Raw genomic sequence first — 17656 nt, 5'->3', positions numbered from 1 at the left:
CTCTTGGCTTCTGACACTATGCAGCTTAGGGACTTTCTGGATCAGAGAGAGCATCCAGATCATTGTGTTTGATCAGATACCTACTTTCAAATAGTCTGCTGTTAAGGTATTCACTTGGGAACGGTACATTGAGACTTGAAGCTGAGTCTCTTACATTCCACTTTCCTGCCTGAAGACAAAGGTACAAACTGCTGTGTGAGTCTTTTCCTGTCCCTTTGTATTCAAACAAAAGGTATCGGTTTTATTTAAGTGACAGATAGAAAACCCTTTGAAATTTGGAAAAGTTTTATATGATGTAAAAAATATGTCTAACTAATCTTTGCATCTAACTGCTTCGTGAATATTAATCCATTTATTTTCCCCAAATCCTTCTGAGACAGATGAGTAATTGGAATTTCTACAATGGTTGCTAAAAAAAAATTACAACATTTGAACTAATTTCTGGTTTTAAAGAGAGGGAACAGAGGTATGCAGTGATTAGGGTGAAAGCACATGGGGTTTTGAGCACACCTAATATTTCAAAGTATATAGCACTATGTTTCGTTTTATGTACTCAAGATACATGTCCCATTTACTTTACAGATGGCTGAAAATGTCAGCATGTCTACTAATCTAACTGTTGAGTTTGAAATCATGCACTTTGAAATAAGTGACCACCTAATGATCACTTATAAAAAGGTCTAAGTAAGTACTTTGGGTAATATTTAAGAGAAGGCATTAGACTCTGGCAAAGACAGGGATAGAATGCAATTTGACTTGGCACCTGAAGGTACTTCTGCTGTGAAACCACTGACTCAACACAAACAGCCCACCTTCTTTCACTACTTATCTTCCAAACTTTCATACAAAGAAAATGCAGTTTTAAAAACAATAGGTCACTATGCAAGCTTGATTTCATTCCAGAATAAATTTATCTTGTACAGTGAAGGTGGTAAAATTACATCAGGAAAAAAATCCTATGTGATCACACAGCAAGAAATTGTATCATAATATAATGTTTACAAGTAACTGAATCCAAGCTGTTCAGAGAACATCTTCTTACATTTGTTAAACTTTTGGGTATTTTATTTTACAATTTAGGAATTTTATTAACTTATATTTGTGAGTAAAGTTGGGGGGGGGGGCGGGGAGGAGGGTGTTTTGGTTTGTTTTTTAAAGGAACCTGAAAATACCAAAGTGGAAAAATATGAGTTCATACAGATACTTTGTCCTCCAGAAAGGACCACTCAAGAGACATCGCTATCACTATTGTTTTCTCTTTATACCGGGCAAACCAGTGTAAGGTGTTTCCTCTTTCCTGTCTTGTGTAGGCTCCATATCTCAGCTCTGTTATCTTTGACCAGCAAGTCATAGCCTCACATCCTAGGCTCTCCTTTCATTCTTGGTCTCTCGTACCTACTCAGACTTCCAAGGCCCAACTTGCATTTCCACATACTTTTCAGCTTCTAGTTCTAGTTTCTATTACACTTCAGTCAACTTTCCTAAACAGCCTCCCCTTCTTGCTACAGCTGGCTCCTTTCTTTTCTCCATTCTGCCTTGGCTAATAAAGAAAATCTCTGATAGCAAAGAGAAATCTCAGTCTGAGCCCCTAAAATTACAGCTAGTCCAATGACAGTAATTTAGAACTACAAGTTACCATGTAAAAGGAATGTGCAGGGAATTAACTGCTAGAGTCTACAGAGATTTGACTGAGTAAGTACACATCACAGTGATTTCTCTAAGACTGTCATACTTTTATCACAGGAGCAAACAAATTCATCTTTGATTTTGTTATTGCAAAGCACTGAACAGTTTAGGCTGATGTTTAAAGAAAACAAGCCTGAGGGAAATGCCTAGCATTGAATTTTTTTTATCAAAGCGGTTAATGTAAGGCAAAGAAAGCAGACTTAATAAAAAGTAGCAGCACCAGTTCATCATAACTCTCAAACTTCATCATGAATTTGTTACATAACGATATATAAACTTATATAAACAAATAAAAAGAAGGAAAAATTAAATCATCTAACACTACATAGGTTCTGTTTCTCCAACTAAAGGCAGCTAAATCACCGTGACTGTAGTTACTACATATCAAATGCACTAACCTTCACTTTATCCCATTCCACTCTCCCCACAATGTACCAGCTGAATGCAAATGTGTGCACGAGTTATTGATGTGAAAGGCTAATTAAAAGGGAACGCAACCTTAAAAACACTTGTAATTGCACACATCGCATTTCTACCCTGCTATTTTAGTATTTCAAAATCTGGGCGCAGAAGTATCCTAAATATAGGCTTAATTTTACATGGATCTTTTGACTTCCCTTTGAGAATGTTACCCATAAGCCTGATTTAACCTCCTGTCAACCACTTACATGCTCATCTTTCGGGACTGAGTCTCCTTGTTTCCATTGCTCTTCTGGTCAGCTGAGTTAAATAAGTTGCGAGAAGAAGAACTGGAAGGGAAGGCAGCATTCCCACTATTACCAGTAGAATGAGTCCGGAATGAATCATCTGAAATATAGAGTCCCAGTTTAGACAAAGAATTTTGTCTGAAAAAAATATACTGAGAGTAAACAGAATGAGCTGTTTTTCCTGTGGTAATAGTGACATAACTCCTATGGCAATAACCCAAAAGTTCAACTTTCTGCAAGGGAATGGTTGCAACTTAACATTTCTTCAAGTATTTTTATGAAAAAATGGTAAACAAAAATAATTAGAAAATACATTTTGGAAGGCAAGATTACATTTAGTATATGAAAATAGTGGGATTTCATTTGCCAGTGTTTAGCTGATAAAAATTTACCTATTTCATGTAAGTTAATTGTCTAGTGTCTATTGGTAGTGAATGGAAAAAGACAGGTTTCTCTAGGAGGCAATTCTAATCTTTAATCATCCAAACTCTTCAACAGCAAATGGAGACGGAGGCATTTCCAGACAGCAGTTCCGCTCCCCTAATTCAGTAGAAGTTATACGTAATATCCCTTTCCTCACGTAAAATGGGTGGAGGTAAACCGCAAACCCAACCTTTTTATGGCATCCAAAATGCAAATGAAGAAATGCCAAACTCATTTTACTTTTACTACTTTTAAATGTAACTTTCAATGAACATGTAATAAAATAAAAATAAAATAAAATAAAATAAAAATAAAAATAAAATAAAAATAAAAATAAAATAAAAATAAAATAAAATAAAAATAAAATAAAAAAAAAATAAAATAAAATAAAAATAAAAATAAAATAAAAATAAAAATAAAATAAAAATAAAAATAAAAATAAAAATAAAAATAAAATAAAAATAAAAATAAAAATAAAAATAAAATAAAAATAAAAATAAAAATAAAAATAAAAATAAAAATAAAAATAAAATAAAATAAAATAAAATAAACCAAACGGACTAGCACTCAAGTGCTCAAACATATTGGATATCTGTTATTCTATGTTCTTTAAGAGAATGGTATCTTAAAGCATGCCTGTTTAATGAGGCCCACACATTCAGCACCCCCAGAACAAACTAATGTAAAATATAATAACCTACTTACCACTGAAGGATAACATACAACCCTTTCCCATTCCTGATACTGAAGATGTATATCCTGTAGCAGAGCTTTTACTTAAAAAAAAAAAAACAAACAAAACAAAATTGTTTATCACAGAAAAGTGTTCTTCCCAGTTGTATCATCCTGCTGTTTAATAATATTGGAGGTTATTTTTGAGTTTATATAAAAAAATTAAATAAGAAAGTTACGCTTAAATTTCTTCAAGAAATGTATGAATTTAGATTTAGCAGTTCGTATTGGAAAATATTTTTAATATATCATGACACATATTAAAAGAAATTCATAACAATTTGTAGGCCTCAGTCTGCCTTAAAATGGTATTTCTTCCCTCAGTTAAACAGGAAGCTGAAAATTTAGGTCACAATTCGGTGAGCAGATCACTACTTTCACAAATTAACGTGCATATAATTTCATAACAGTAGTTTCTTAGGTAAAGAGTTATCTATGAAGTAAGCAATGAAGATAATAAAGATACTTAGGACACTTGTCTATGTTGCTGTATTTTGGATGTAGTGCTTGAGTACTGAAAGACTGGCTTCGAACCAACTTGGATTTCTTTTCTTCTTTGCCTAAAATTAGAAGGAGCACAAGTTTTTAACATGGATATCATTGCATTTCCTCAGTAATTAAGAACACTTTTTAATATAATTTTCTGTCAACCTATGCAAGCTGAAGGAACTGATTTAACTACTTCAATAACAATGAGTTTTATTTATGTCACCTATTTACATACTAAAGAATAAAATATAACTAAAAATCATAGCAAACACGTGCAGTTCTAGGAATGGAATCTTTTCTTATGTGCAGTAGGTGAAACTTTGTCCCACAGATGCCAACAGCAGCTTTTCTGGGTTTTAACCTGCTGATGTGAGATCAAAGCATCCTAGAAGAGTTTTTAAGGAGTTCTTACCTGCTGATGTACCAGAAGAGTTTACAGGAACAGAGAGCGTGATACTTTTTGCCAACACTGATGATGTTTTGCTGTCTCTACCTAAAAAAAGTCCAGTATAAATACTTCTCTCGCAAAGCTGAACTTTAAAGAAGGAAAGAGGACACAGTCCTGGGGTAAACAGTAAAAATATCTAATCCCGTGCTACTAACACTTCAGACGCTTCACATCACAGACAAGTACTTACACTACATCCCAAAATGAAAAATAACAGACAACTAAAACTATCATGTATTTTATTAATAAAGAAAAAACCAAAAATCTTCCTTCTAATATGAGGCCAGTTTTCATAAATATTTTTACAAGTATATAGGAAAAAAGTTTTATTGACACTTTCTAAAACTCTGCAATTTAATGTATAAAGTGCCTCTTTTCTGCTCCCTTCTCTTCTACCTTTGCAGAATGCATGCACAAATAATACGTACATAAATAAATAAACTTACGCTTCTTTTCAAATATTTTATCATTAACATTTGTAGATCTTCCTTCATTTTGCTGCTTCTCTTTTTCTAATTGTTCCTGAAAAAATGAATAATTTTCTTAGGTATTACTCAGGAAAAAAAAAAAAATTGCGTTTCCATTAGGGATTGCTTCCAAATCATCAAAATAACAGTTAATTTCTACTCTCTCCTACTATTAGTACAACTCCTAGTGAATATGCAGAGAAACAACTACCAGTACAGAATGAAATCAGGGTACATATCCCATACAAAAATCACACCAAAAAATGTTGATTTCAATTATGAAGGAACCTCAGAGTTGAAGTTTGCATTTATAACTTATTATTAAAGTTATGCCTGGACTTTTTTTAATTAAAAAGATAAAGAAATTGGCAACTGACAATGTAAAATTTTTATGCTACACAAATATTCTCATAACAGAACCGACAACATTTTTAATTCAAACACACAATTCAATTAAAATGTTCTTCTGAAGTGATAAGGTGTATCACATATGCTCAAACTTTTTAAAGGTCTAAAATTAACATCAACAGTTGACAAGCCTTTATGCAAAGCAAACCCAAGTATTACAGTTCTTCAAGTATAAGGATTTTATTTGCCTTTCTGTAATTTAGCTAGCCTTAGAATAGCTTTTGAGAGCACATGCACAGACAGAAGACAGTGTTAATACAGCTACATCAATGATTTCTAAAGCCAGTACTTGCTTCAGGATTATTGGCGAATAGGTATCACTTCAAAAAGTTATTAGCATATTTTCTGTACAATGTTCATAATAAAAAGCACCAAGTGAACCGTAATTGTTCTACTCTATTTGTTTCATTTCACTTTAATTACTACCAGAGTTTAAAAAGAAAAAGAGGTAATTAATTCAGGTCAAGGTCGCTGGAATATTTTATCTACTGAGTCAATCACTAAAATTAAGGAAACTTATCAGGATATTAGGTATTAAAATCTGTAGCATCCAGATACACTTAGCTGTGTTCGATGGCTCCTCATCTATTTGAGCCTGCAAGACGTCACAATTTACTGTGTACATCTGCAGTTCCTCAAAAGCACGCCTTTTGCTGACGATGCTTAATGAGACCTTTGTGATACAGAAGGTAACCCCATATCATATATCATAATATATATCATATCATAATAATACAGGTGCCCTTCTAAACTCTAGCTGTAGCAACAAGGTGAAAATTAATGTTATTCTACAATACACGGTAACACAGCGTGCACTGGAGGCTATTTTACCACAGCTCCAAATGCTTCTGCTATACAAATATTAATTGTATCTACCTAAAAACTGCTAAAGCTAAGATCAGGTCTTTGAATATGTGTAAGCAGGTCCTGGGAACAAAGGTGAACCTGTGGCTGGAGCTAATGGGAGGTGGCAGGAAGTCCCTGAGACAAGTATCATCAACTGCAGTACCTACTGACATCAAAGTGGGCCACAAATGTAGGCTCTGTAGCAATCCCAAAGAGGAAAAAGTGACATATTTTGGACAATCTTGAATCTGTTCTGGCTCACTACAGAGGAGCGCAATTACTACAAGTCAGTGGAACTATGCTAATGAAATTCGGCCTCTTCTAAATCCTGTGAGCGTCTTAGCTTCTCCCACCTCGGGCTGGAGAGGCGGCAGCAGAAGGAAGGACTGCAGGAATCAAATCTAGGCTTTGTGAAGACGCAGTAGACTATGTGGCAAAGCTGTAAGCCGCTTTCGCTTACAACCATGACTGAAAATGAATAGTTTTGTAAGTTGGAAAAGCATTCTGCACACTTCACTTTCAAATCCTAACTTGTAGCTCCCTTCGCTCTATACAACCTGCACTGTCTCCCTCCTGCCAGGCTGCAGATGACAACGGCCTTTCTTTCTTCCTTTTTTTTCTGGCTAACAGGAAAGATTGCAACACACAGAGCCTCCTTCGGCTTCCTTGGCACAAAAGAACTTATGACATTAATTTCTTTGCCAGTGGAAGCTGTATGTGAATTCCGAGGTGTTTCATTATTCAATCTATTATGTTATATACGCCTGACAAATTGCTAAGCTCCCTCAAAAAGATTTCATAAAGGTGTGCTGAAAGGCTTGCAATTTTAGAACTATAGAGGCATCAAGCATGAGTATTTTTCGAGAAATTTCAGTTTGCCTTTCTAATGGAGACAGTAAAATTTAGGTAGTAAAGGAAATTAAGTCACATGTTACTTTGAAGGACTTAAACTTATTGTAAAGCGTAAAATGAAACCACACACAGATTATGAACCTACCAGGTCTCTCCAAAATATGCACTTCCTCTACCTTAAAATTGTTGCCTCATTAATATTTAGCTATGAACTATTAAAAAAAAGGACAGATTGTACTGATAAAATATACCATTTCCAAAAGGAGATGTTCTTGTCTTTCTTTTTCTTGATCCAATAAATCATTTTCGTAAAATCTTTTCTGAAACTTCAAAATAAAACCAATAAAAATAAAAAATCACTACATGAAAATGGGAATTAAAAGTACTTGGTAAGTATTAAAGTTAGGAGGTACTTACAACATCTACAGAGATCTCCATTCTGTCCAATTCTAACACTGTCTATAAAGAAAATCAAAACATTATTTACCATTACTCAGCAGCATGCCACACTTAACTAAAAAATTGTCCAGATAAGAAGCTTAGAATAGTGGTATTCAAAGTTAACCACGCCTTTTCTTCCTAAACATTTGAAGCCTATGCTTGCATATTTGTGCTACAAATGTAGTTAAAAACTGTCAGAGAATATTCTCAGAGCCCTGCTGAGACTCACAAGGAAGGACTAATAGATTGTCTATGTGGAACTCAAAATATAGTCGAGGAAAGCACAGAAGCACGAATGGCTGGAGCATGAACCTAGGAACCGAGACTGAAAAAATAACTCCGGAATCTGTGAAAAAGCCAGGATGCTCCAGACAGGCGTTCCTGCAACCTCTCCTGCCGACTGGCCCTATGAGGAAGCCACCTACTTCAGCTACTTCACTTCATGGCCTCTTGGAGAATAAGCATGGGCATCCTTTAAAGGTGTACTTTTCTGTGAATATTCATATTACAAAGACATTTGTTACGTTTCAAATTCCTGCAAATCCTGTATCTGTATATTGTAAAGTAAATAGAACAACAAGATAAATCTGCTTCAAAGACTTGATCATTTTTACTAGGATCAACCTTTAATCCTATCTTTAGTCATCTGCTATTTTTTCACAAATGGTCAAACCAAAACCCTGAATCCCAGTTACTAGAAAATAACTGCAATATAAGTAACCACGGAAACACCAACTCTCGTAAATTTGACAGAATACACTATACTACATCTTCTATTAACATCTTCTACAAACAATAGAATTCTTTAGTTTCCTCTTACTACATTAAGAGAATCAACAGAAAGCATAACTTGGATCATCTTAACTTTTAATGATAACCTCAAGACAAAATGCTGCTGGAAAAGAAAAATACTTACTCTTTTTACAATAGTCAGGACATCTTTGTCTTTCTCTTGACACAAAAGTTTCCTGATACATAATTCCAGCTGCTGAAGTAAATGTTTATCAGTGGGAATCTTCAGAGTAGACTTAACTTTTGGCAACAAATAGCATAGCTTCATTCTATTAAAAAAAAAAAAAAGTAAATATTCACCTTTTGATGCTGATGTTTAATAAACATTATTAATTTTTTTATTTCTAGCATTTGAGATAAAATAATTAAGGCAGTAGGTCTTATTTTTCAGAAATGATTGTCACTTATATTTTGTTTCCAGACACGCTGTAACATTTTCAAAAACTTCTCCACATACCAGGATTACAGTCCTGTATCTCAAAGTCAATCCCATCCATTTCCGTGTCACTGTATGTAAAGTAAAGCACGCAAGCAATTCTTTCAGTAGTCTGAGCTTAAAAAATTAGCATAGGTTTTACCTTATGTAAAAGTTTTCTACTTCGTTGTTAAAGTAAATTGAAAAGGAATAGAAAAATATACGGGAAGTTGGTAAATTATTCATTTATATACAGGGTTTTTTCCATTATTTTTGAAGTGAGTTTTTTTCTTCACTAAACTGATAGGGACCAGGCAGTTATTATCACTAAGAAAATAGTTCATTTTTTTTGTCATGTATTTTGTGTGATTTTACACTTTTAATCTTATTTCTGATGTGTGTAATTCATGTATTACTTTCTTCTCATCTATTGCTTGTTCCTTTCATGCCAAACCTCGACACTTTTGATCAGTTCTCAAACACTCAGACTGACCTGATTCTGCGGTTTCCCAACATCATTCCCATAGTCCCCTACACCATTAATACTGGTCACCCTGAAGGCTCTGTACCTTTTTACTCAAGTCCCATTATTTAAACAAGACATAAAACCTGTACAAACATTTCTTAATATATTATTTAAAGCTTTTTTCCTGTACACTGCTATATACTCTTTGTACAGTACCTCACATTTGCCACTGGATCATGTGTAAGTTCAAGCACAGGTAGAAAGAAGTATTTACAGAAGAACGATTTTGAGAACAGTTCCATAATGAATTCACAAGTATCTAAAAACCGAAGTCTATTCCAGTAACTTTTTCCTTGGCCCAGTTCTGAAAAATAAGAATTCCTGGATATTAAGTTTTCAATGTCAGCTAGAAAACATTTCAAAGGTTAACCTTTGACTCAAGGATGATAAGCACACATCACATGGCACATCTCAGTCTCTCTCAGTTCTTTCAGTGAAAACCTAGCCTTCTGAACTCAATGACCATTTCTGTCAGTGAGCATTTTGTTCAGAAATACCACCTGTCCCTTTAACCATTTGAAAAAAGCAAAAATAGCACACGAACCAGGTAACACGTTGAACAAAGCCCTGTATGCCTTTCAAACCATGTCACAGACGTATCAAAATTACTGCATAAACATTAAGGATTGCTAATGGGAACTATTCAAACTTCTAATCTATCTTTAAAACACGTAGCATAGACCAGAAAGTCAACTTAGGTGACTAACTCATTCATAAATTCATTCCGAGAGGATTTATTCAGCACTTCTTATCCTGCAGCCTCTAGAGAATTTTACTTCTATGGAGGAATTCTGCTTTGTATATTGCAGTGCCTACAGCTAAGCAATCTTGGATTCAAGAAGTAGGGTTGGAGGGGTCTTGGCATATTATCAATTTTCCACATTGCCTGTTTCCCAATTCCCTTGCGTAAGCTTCAGATATATTCCTCGCACACGCACAATATGTTTTGCCTGGGGATCATATGAGCAACTGAATGTCTTCTAAGTGTAATCCTACCAATGATGGCAGGAAGTTACACTGAATAAATATAACCACAAATAGATCTTCAGTCAAAACTAACTTGCATCTCTAAGTAAGCAAGGAAAAATTATCTTACGTTCAATCAGTTTCTGAATAACCTCATGCCTCTGTTCTTGTTTGCGATTATAACGTAAATAAACGCAGAGAGTTCGAGCTGCTGCCTTTTGGACTGGCAGGACATTCTTGAGAGAAAATAAAGGGAACACAATTAAACATATTTGAAGGAATACGAGTAAAAACGTATAAAAATTCTAGAAGCAGAAAAAAATAGCTAAAAATTAGCCTAACTTTACAAATTTTGAAATAATGGTATAATGTAAGGGAGAATAAGGAAGTTTGGCCAATTCATGAGACACTTACTTCTTTATCCCTTTTGTCTAACTTGCTTATTCAATTATTTCATAAACATCTTAAAGTATTCCATGTTTGGAAGACACCTTCTATATTGTAGGTGTTAGGAAATAGAACTTACAACGTCTTCCCTTACAACAGACAGTTTTACTCTTGAATGAATTCAATAAAATTTCAGACTAGTAGCTCTAAATCATCATTCAGTTTCAGAATAAAGTGTTCTTTCACAAAGAATGGAACACAATGCAAAGTAATGTATGGAATCAGGAAAAAGAAAGCATATCTCAGAGGAAAAAAATCTGGATTTACCTAGAAACAAACTGATAATGAACACAAAGACAGGAAAGACTTGGGTGGGAGGAAAAACATGACAATCTGTCAATTCACATTTTGCTCCTCAAACTGGGGAGAGTTCTCAGAGCAATTTCTCAGTCTCGTAAAAAAAAAAACCACACAGCCTGATATACCGTGTGCAATGCGAAACAGTACTTTAAGATTAGTATTATATATAAAGTACTACGGATAGCAAATATTGGTCGTTGTTCTAAATGGTGTAAACAAATAAAAAATTGACGGGAAAAAGGCAGGCTCACATTTGTCAAAATGATTGTCAACATTCTGTGAAGAAAACGGTAATAAATCTGATCACTTGATATGATATGAGGGAGACAGGCATATTTTTGTAGTAACTTCTCGTGAGTTCTCCATTTTAAAGAAGTTGCTGCTCTCTGTTCTGCTGTTGTTAATGCAGGAATCAAGTCAGGAATAGACAATAACTAGAAATAAAAATATAAACATTAAAACAATTTTACATCTTCTAGCTGTATGTCATGTTGTTATGTTTAAAAGGCGCATCACAACAATGTAAGAAGGGAAGAGATTTTAAGGGATCAATTAATTCCTCTCCTCAGACAGGATCAGCTACGCTGTGACCATTTCCAGTAGACACTAGTCTAACTTCTTCTTAAAAAAATTAATGATCAGGATTAAACAATCTCCCCTAAGCAGTAAATTCCACTTAACTAGTCAAAAAGCTATTCCAGTCCTTAACTAAACACACTTTCATTTCCAAGCCCTCCTCCTGACAAACTAATCCCTTTTATAGATACGAAGACCATTACAACAACCCTCCTCAGTCTTCTTTCTCAAACCAAATAAAACCCATTTTCCTTCTGGCCCCCTAATCTTTGCACTTGTTCTTCTCAGCTCCCTAATTAGTCTTAGTAGCAATTATACACCTTTTCTCAGTAGGAGGCAAAGACTTTACAATAGCCAAGCTAAATTCTCTTTAGTACTAAGCAAAATGAACCAGACTCCCACACTTGACATCACACTTGTTATATACTTTTACAGCTGTAAACACCCAACAAATTCACAATTTAAATTACGCTCTCAATTTTTGCCCATACAAGAAAATAAATTTATTCAGTTCTTATGTTGTTGGAATTTCTCAATATCTCTATACATTTAGGAAGTATGCTCAATACAGCATCTTGAAGGAGGAGATGATCTTTTATGCTCCATTTTACAGGTGAGGAGTCACTGAATAAACCATCATACAGAGCCACATACAATTAAATTAGTAAAATTGGGAGCAAATACAGATCTCCTAAATCATAATTCAGTGCCTTTACTTCAGGATACAGGCTTCCTTCTAGCAGAAAATGGCAACCATGGGAAATCTGTGGTTAATTAGAAAAATAACATGGATAAACTGTTCATTTTATATTAAGTCTAATCTTTCAAAACGTTTTTTATTTTATTTTAAAGTTTATAAAGTCAACAATGAAAAAAAAAAGACAGAAACTTTATATGTCTCCCAAGCAGAAACTAATCATGAAAGCCTCTTCATACAATATATGTCTGAGCAACTTTACTACTACCTTCATTTAGAAAGCAAATTAAAAAAACATGAGAATACCCACTTTGCTTTCTGATCCGCTGTTTTCTCCTCCATTAGTCATTAGTTCAAGGATTTCAGGAAGGTGACCTACCAGGGCATCTAAGACCTATTTAAAGAAAGGCTGCGTAAACGAGGCCTGTAAATTAACTTGACTCAATTTTTATCTCTCACCAACATACCTCTGCTGACACTTCTTATGTTAGTGTTCTCTCGCATCCATTTAAAAAACAAAACAAAACAAACTAAAAAACAAACCAAACCCAGATGCAACATACTTGCATTGATGAGGACTGCGATTTAAAATTGGTGTTTTAATGGAGTAAGTAATATAAGTGTTATAGCTTTCAGTTTAAGAAAACAACCTATAGTTTTGGTTCATGTGAATACCACAGTCAATGCTGTCTAAACTATTCACAGCACACAATATTTTAAAATTAACATTCATTCTTAAGAAAGATCTGTATTTCATAGACAGTTAAGTAACACCCTTGAAAAACACAAAGAAACGTGGGGTTTTTTATATTTGTCAGCTGAATCTTAAAAGCAGTATTTCCTGCTTTAAGAAAAACTGCAGCTGATAAATTAGAATAGAATATATAGTCTATATTAATAGAATAACCCTATTTTCAAATGTTGTAATACTTGAAACTAGACTAGAAAAGTACATAATTAAATATTTTTTGGCACCAATTCTGACAGAGGTGGTATATATGATAAAGCACCAAATATTTTCTTATTATTTACATAACTGTATACGGATTAAAACAAGGGAGTTTTCAAAATCACCAGCTGCTTCTGACTCTCAACTTGCAGGTGTTCAACTTGAGAAATCTTTTAAAATGGACCAAAATTTCATAAACTGTAAGTAGATGTTCTATGAACACTTTTAATTTCATTGAAAATGTCTAACAAAGGATACCAAAACAAAAAGGAGCACCTAAAAGCAAAACTTCTTTTTCCATGCCATATCCAAAGATCTTACATAGAAAAAAAAGAAACAAAAAAAACCCAAAAAACCTCCAACAAGCTACTAGAATCCGGTATCAGAGGAAATGGTGATTTTGTCGCAAACATAAATATTTGCAATTTTTCAATCCAAAAAATTCTCACGATATTGACTGTAATATAGGTAAGCGATTCATGTTTTATGCAGGTTGAAACCAAGGTACACTAAACCCAACTGTCTCAGAAACATTCAGAGATTCTGTACCATATCTTGGACTGAAACTCTTTCTGTAAATCTTGACCTTTGAACCATACAAAACTACTTCATCACCTCTTCAATTGGAGAAATGAAAATGAAACACAGCAAAAACTTTGAATGCTATCAACAATTATTTTAATATAGTATCCAACACAAATCTTTCCACAGAAATCGTAAGGTAATAAACAATATAGCAATTAAACCTATTTAGAATTAATATTTTTTAAAGCTCATAAATTCAGTGGGGGTTTACTCAATTCAAACACCTTCCTGTTTTCCTCCTTTTTATTCACAAAAGGCTGGTATCTTTATGCAGTGTCTGGGAAACAGAAGTAAAAGCTCTTGATCACTTCAAACACTTACTGTACCATCTTACTGCAGAGTTATCAAACATCAAGATAATCTGCCTCAAACAACAAGCAAAAGAAAGTGCCAATAAAAGTATATTACCTCCAGTGACTCATCCTGTAATAGTGTAACCAGTTCTTTATGTATTCTATACACACCAGAATTTAAAAGCTTAGCAACCTAAAAAATGACAGTAAGACAGCAAGGTGAAACATTCTTTAGTTCCATGGCACTACAACAACTATAAAACATGTGCTTACTTTACAGCAAGCAGGAAGAAGGGATGCAGAACAACTGTTTAATATCAGCCATCTAAAATTGTGTACCTTCCATTGATCACATTAAAATACGCTTACATAAAGAACATGAGTTAAGAAACGGGTCTATTACCTAACCACGAAACATGCTTTTAGAATTAACCCTATTTCACATTTACCAAAAATGTTTAAGACCGCACTGCAAGGCTAGAAAAATTCCATCTGGAATATTCAAATGTTGTACTTCATGCTCTTTAGGAGAGTTAACAGTCAGGCTGCTATATAATTTAGAAAAAGATAATATAAAAATTGGCTTAGCTTGTGCTGGATTTTAAGTTTTACCAACATTTGCATCTGAAGTTTTCACTCCTTACTTCTTCGGGTTTTTTACTGTGATTCATAAATCAGATATAAATTTCTAAGAAACACCAGCAGTCCATCTCCACACTGCTAAAAAGGTTTTATAGCAAACATGAGAAAAACTTGAGGAATGAGATTTTTACCATACAGACTATTATATTGTGCTTTTTAATGATTTTCTTTATATAAGCCAAATGAAAACAAGAGCTTACTTCCAATCAAGATGAAGCCTTAAGGAAATGGCTACAGGGTGTTTATTTAAATTTAAAAAAAAAAATCCACCTAGCAGTGAATGCCATAAGTTACTCATTTTTGGCTGTCACGTGGTTGCCTAGTTATGGTGTTAAAATTAAAATCAACCAGCACTAAGTGTACATTCAGACCAAGGTATAATTTTACAGGTTTTTTGGAATGAGCTGAAGGACTTTGCTTACATTCAGGCAGTAACTTAAAAGTATTATATATCTAACACAAAATATTATGTAGAATTAGATGCTCATTTACAATTTCAGCAATTACCTTGGATTATCATCCATTAAAACAAGGTATCGATAGGTAACAAGAACTGGAAATCCATCTTTCTTTCTTATAATGGTGGAAGTAAAGCCATTTATGCCTCTACTAGTAATTTAACTGTTTTCAGCAAGCTGCTCAACTTACCAATTTCCCTAGCAACACAATGGGATAAACGGCCAGCTCAAGGACTGAAACACAAGGTTCTCAGTAAAATACTATGAAAAATCTTGAAGACCTGCCTAGAAGTGACCTGGGTCACTAAAATCAGGAGGGAGTGTATTTTCATTTCTGGAATTCACCCCGTACAGCTAATAATATCTATGCAGTGGTACATTCTTTAACTTTTATGAAAATAATACAGGGGAACTTATGTAAACTGAATGGAATAATAAGAATACATCTGCTTTTACATTTGCATAAATTTCCAAGTAGTTTCATATTAAATTGAGCATTTAACTTAGATTTGATCCTTATAAATGTTCTCCATAGAACACCAGCATGGTAGCAAACTGTACAGTTCTAGAGAGAGTTTTCAGGACCAGAGGTGGCAAGTTCCTTTCTCCCATTTGTCTCGTTATTTTCTAATAGCATTGAAAACCTTCCAATAGTGTAATTACTACAATTGTTTATGTTTGTGGTACTGGACCATTACAAGTTTCTCTTAGCTTTTGCTCCCTAAAATCTCACCTAGCAGTAGCCTCTTATCGCATGAAGTCACACAACTTCAACGGACTAATGTGTGGATATGGAGAGGTGAGGAGGAACTGAACACCTTTGACAAACTAAACCATTTCAACAAGTATTCTCAAATCTTGCTGTTTTGAACAGTCACAAATGTGAGTTTAAAGAAGAAAACAACATAAAATAAAAACACGCAAGTACTAACAACAAACCATTACAGACTTACTTCATAGAAGCTCATGGCCATAGTATATCTGACGGGAACTTCGGGGTCATGACAAAGGCAAAAGAATATAGAATATAGTTCTAAATGGAAGTTCTTTGGATCCACAAAAACAATCATGGCCTGTGGAAAGACAAGTCTTTTATTGTATAGCTAAAGGACCGCACTATCAGAGATTATCAGATCAAAACACTGAGTCACAACCAGCAAGACGCCTGGGAGATAACAGGTTGTGATTTTAAAGAGGAAGTGGGGCATTTTTGATGGCTGTGTCAAAACACAGGTACTAGACAAGTTCTGGAACTGAGAACTAAACTGGATTTACATATCTTCCAGACATGCTGCAGGTTTTTTTCTGAAGACATAGATTAAAACCACATGATAGAAAACCTTAGTTTTATAAATATTGTTTATGTTTCCATACACTAGTGGAAGCTGCAACTGGAGACTTCAAAAACAAAGAACATTTTAGCAAGTAGCAAAGGAAGCATCTGAATTTCAATATAAATGTATGTATACATACCTTGGTTTTGGTCAAATAAACCAACAGATGTCTACCTACATACAGTGTGCTTGTCTTTAAAAAGTAGAATAAAAATAACTGTCTACTGGCTCTTGGTACAAACATATTTTCTTTAAATATAAATGCATAACATCAAAATATGAAGTAGATTTACAGAAACATGAGTGGTAAGTATAAAGACCTCACATAAACTTGAAAAGACTCTCCGTATTCAGGCAGGAACATGACTAAAACATGAATCTAACCATTCAGATTCAATCTTCAGCTCCCTGAAATGCCAGGAAACACAGCAAATGCGAAACCCTAGCTTTGACTGGTTTGAAATTGGGGACTCTGTTTCACAGCCGTTTTCTCAAAGCCTTTGTGATAAGGGTTTGGAGGAAATGTATAGGAAAGAATGAGGCCAGTAACCTCTTAGAGCAGCGCTCTCAGTCAAAACTTGCCAGTAATTTTCTTAGGCTCCAAAAAGAGGAATCTTTCCTTGTAACGCTTTTGGACAACTTCTACTTTAAGCTATTAACTTGAACTTTCCAGGAGACAGCCTGGATCTAGTTAAGAATGTACAGTTTGGGAATAACTTCTCTATCACTCATGCAGTCCCATTTAGTGAACCACAGGCACGACACAAATTATTTAACCTTAAATGAATGTTACTTACTGGAAAATTGTAAGCACAGTTCTTCCTCACTGAAATATACTTCTTTTCCTGTTCCAGAGTTTGAAGTTGTAGCTGATTATCATTGTGACCATTTTCCTGTTGTAAACCCAGCGTGGAAAGCTTCTTATAGAATTCTAAAAACCGTAAGTGCTGTTCAGGAGTGAAAATGCCTCAAAAAGAAAAAAAAAAAGTTTACTTTCCTCATTACAAATGCTATTTATACTGTCCCCCAAAAAAGTCTCATTTACAAATCCATCAAATGCGTCAATTTTTATCCCTCCTCCCCCCACCTTGAGTCTAGCAGAGTATCATCAGTACATATTACGCAAAAAAAGTGTTTACAGAAAAATGACAGGTAACTATAACACTATAACAGAATG

The 17656-nt window shown here is 34.2% G+C and overlaps 1 protein-coding gene across 4 annotated transcripts in view; it reads right to left on the bottom strand.

The window, feature by feature from the left end:
• The window catches only part of PPP4R4 (protein phosphatase 4 regulatory subunit 4), a 109921-nt gene that overhangs the window by 40798 nt on the left and 51467 nt on the right, over positions 1–17656 (bottom strand). For 3 of the 4 annotated variants that reach the window (XM_063332688.1, XM_063332686.1, XM_063332689.1), the window contains 15 exons: positions 17277–17446; positions 16099–16218; positions 14161–14238; positions 12529–12612; positions 11197–11379; positions 10329–10434; positions 9389–9536; positions 8416–8560; positions 7476–7517; positions 7310–7384; positions 4932–5007; positions 4450–4530; positions 4015–4108; positions 3522–3592; positions 2355–2493 (listed from right to left, as the gene is read on the bottom strand). In XM_063332688.1, the coding sequence (XP_063188758.1) occupies positions 2355–2493; positions 3522–3592; positions 4015–4108; positions 4450–4530; positions 4932–5007; positions 7310–7384; positions 7476–7517; positions 8416–8560; positions 9389–9536; positions 10329–10434; positions 11197–11379; positions 12529–12612; positions 14161–14238; positions 16099–16218; positions 17277–17446 (1612 nt within the window). The remainder of the gene's footprint in view (positions 1–2354; positions 2494–3521; positions 3593–4014; positions 4109–4449; positions 4531–4931; positions 5008–7309; positions 7385–7475; positions 7518–8415; positions 8561–9388; positions 9537–10328; positions 10435–11196; positions 11380–12528; positions 12613–14160; positions 14239–16098; positions 16219–17276; positions 17447–17656) is intronic. The other variant, XM_063332687.1, reaches the window with a different exon arrangement.

This window comes from Chroicocephalus ridibundus, chromosome 4 (genome assembly GCF_963924245.1).
Source record: "Chroicocephalus ridibundus chromosome 4, bChrRid1.1, whole genome shotgun sequence".
Lineage (NCBI taxonomy): Eukaryota > Metazoa > Chordata > Aves > Charadriiformes > Laridae > Chroicocephalus > Chroicocephalus ridibundus.
The sequence above is the reverse complement of the archived record's forward strand: the minus strand, read 5'-3'. Positions and strand labels throughout refer to the sequence as shown.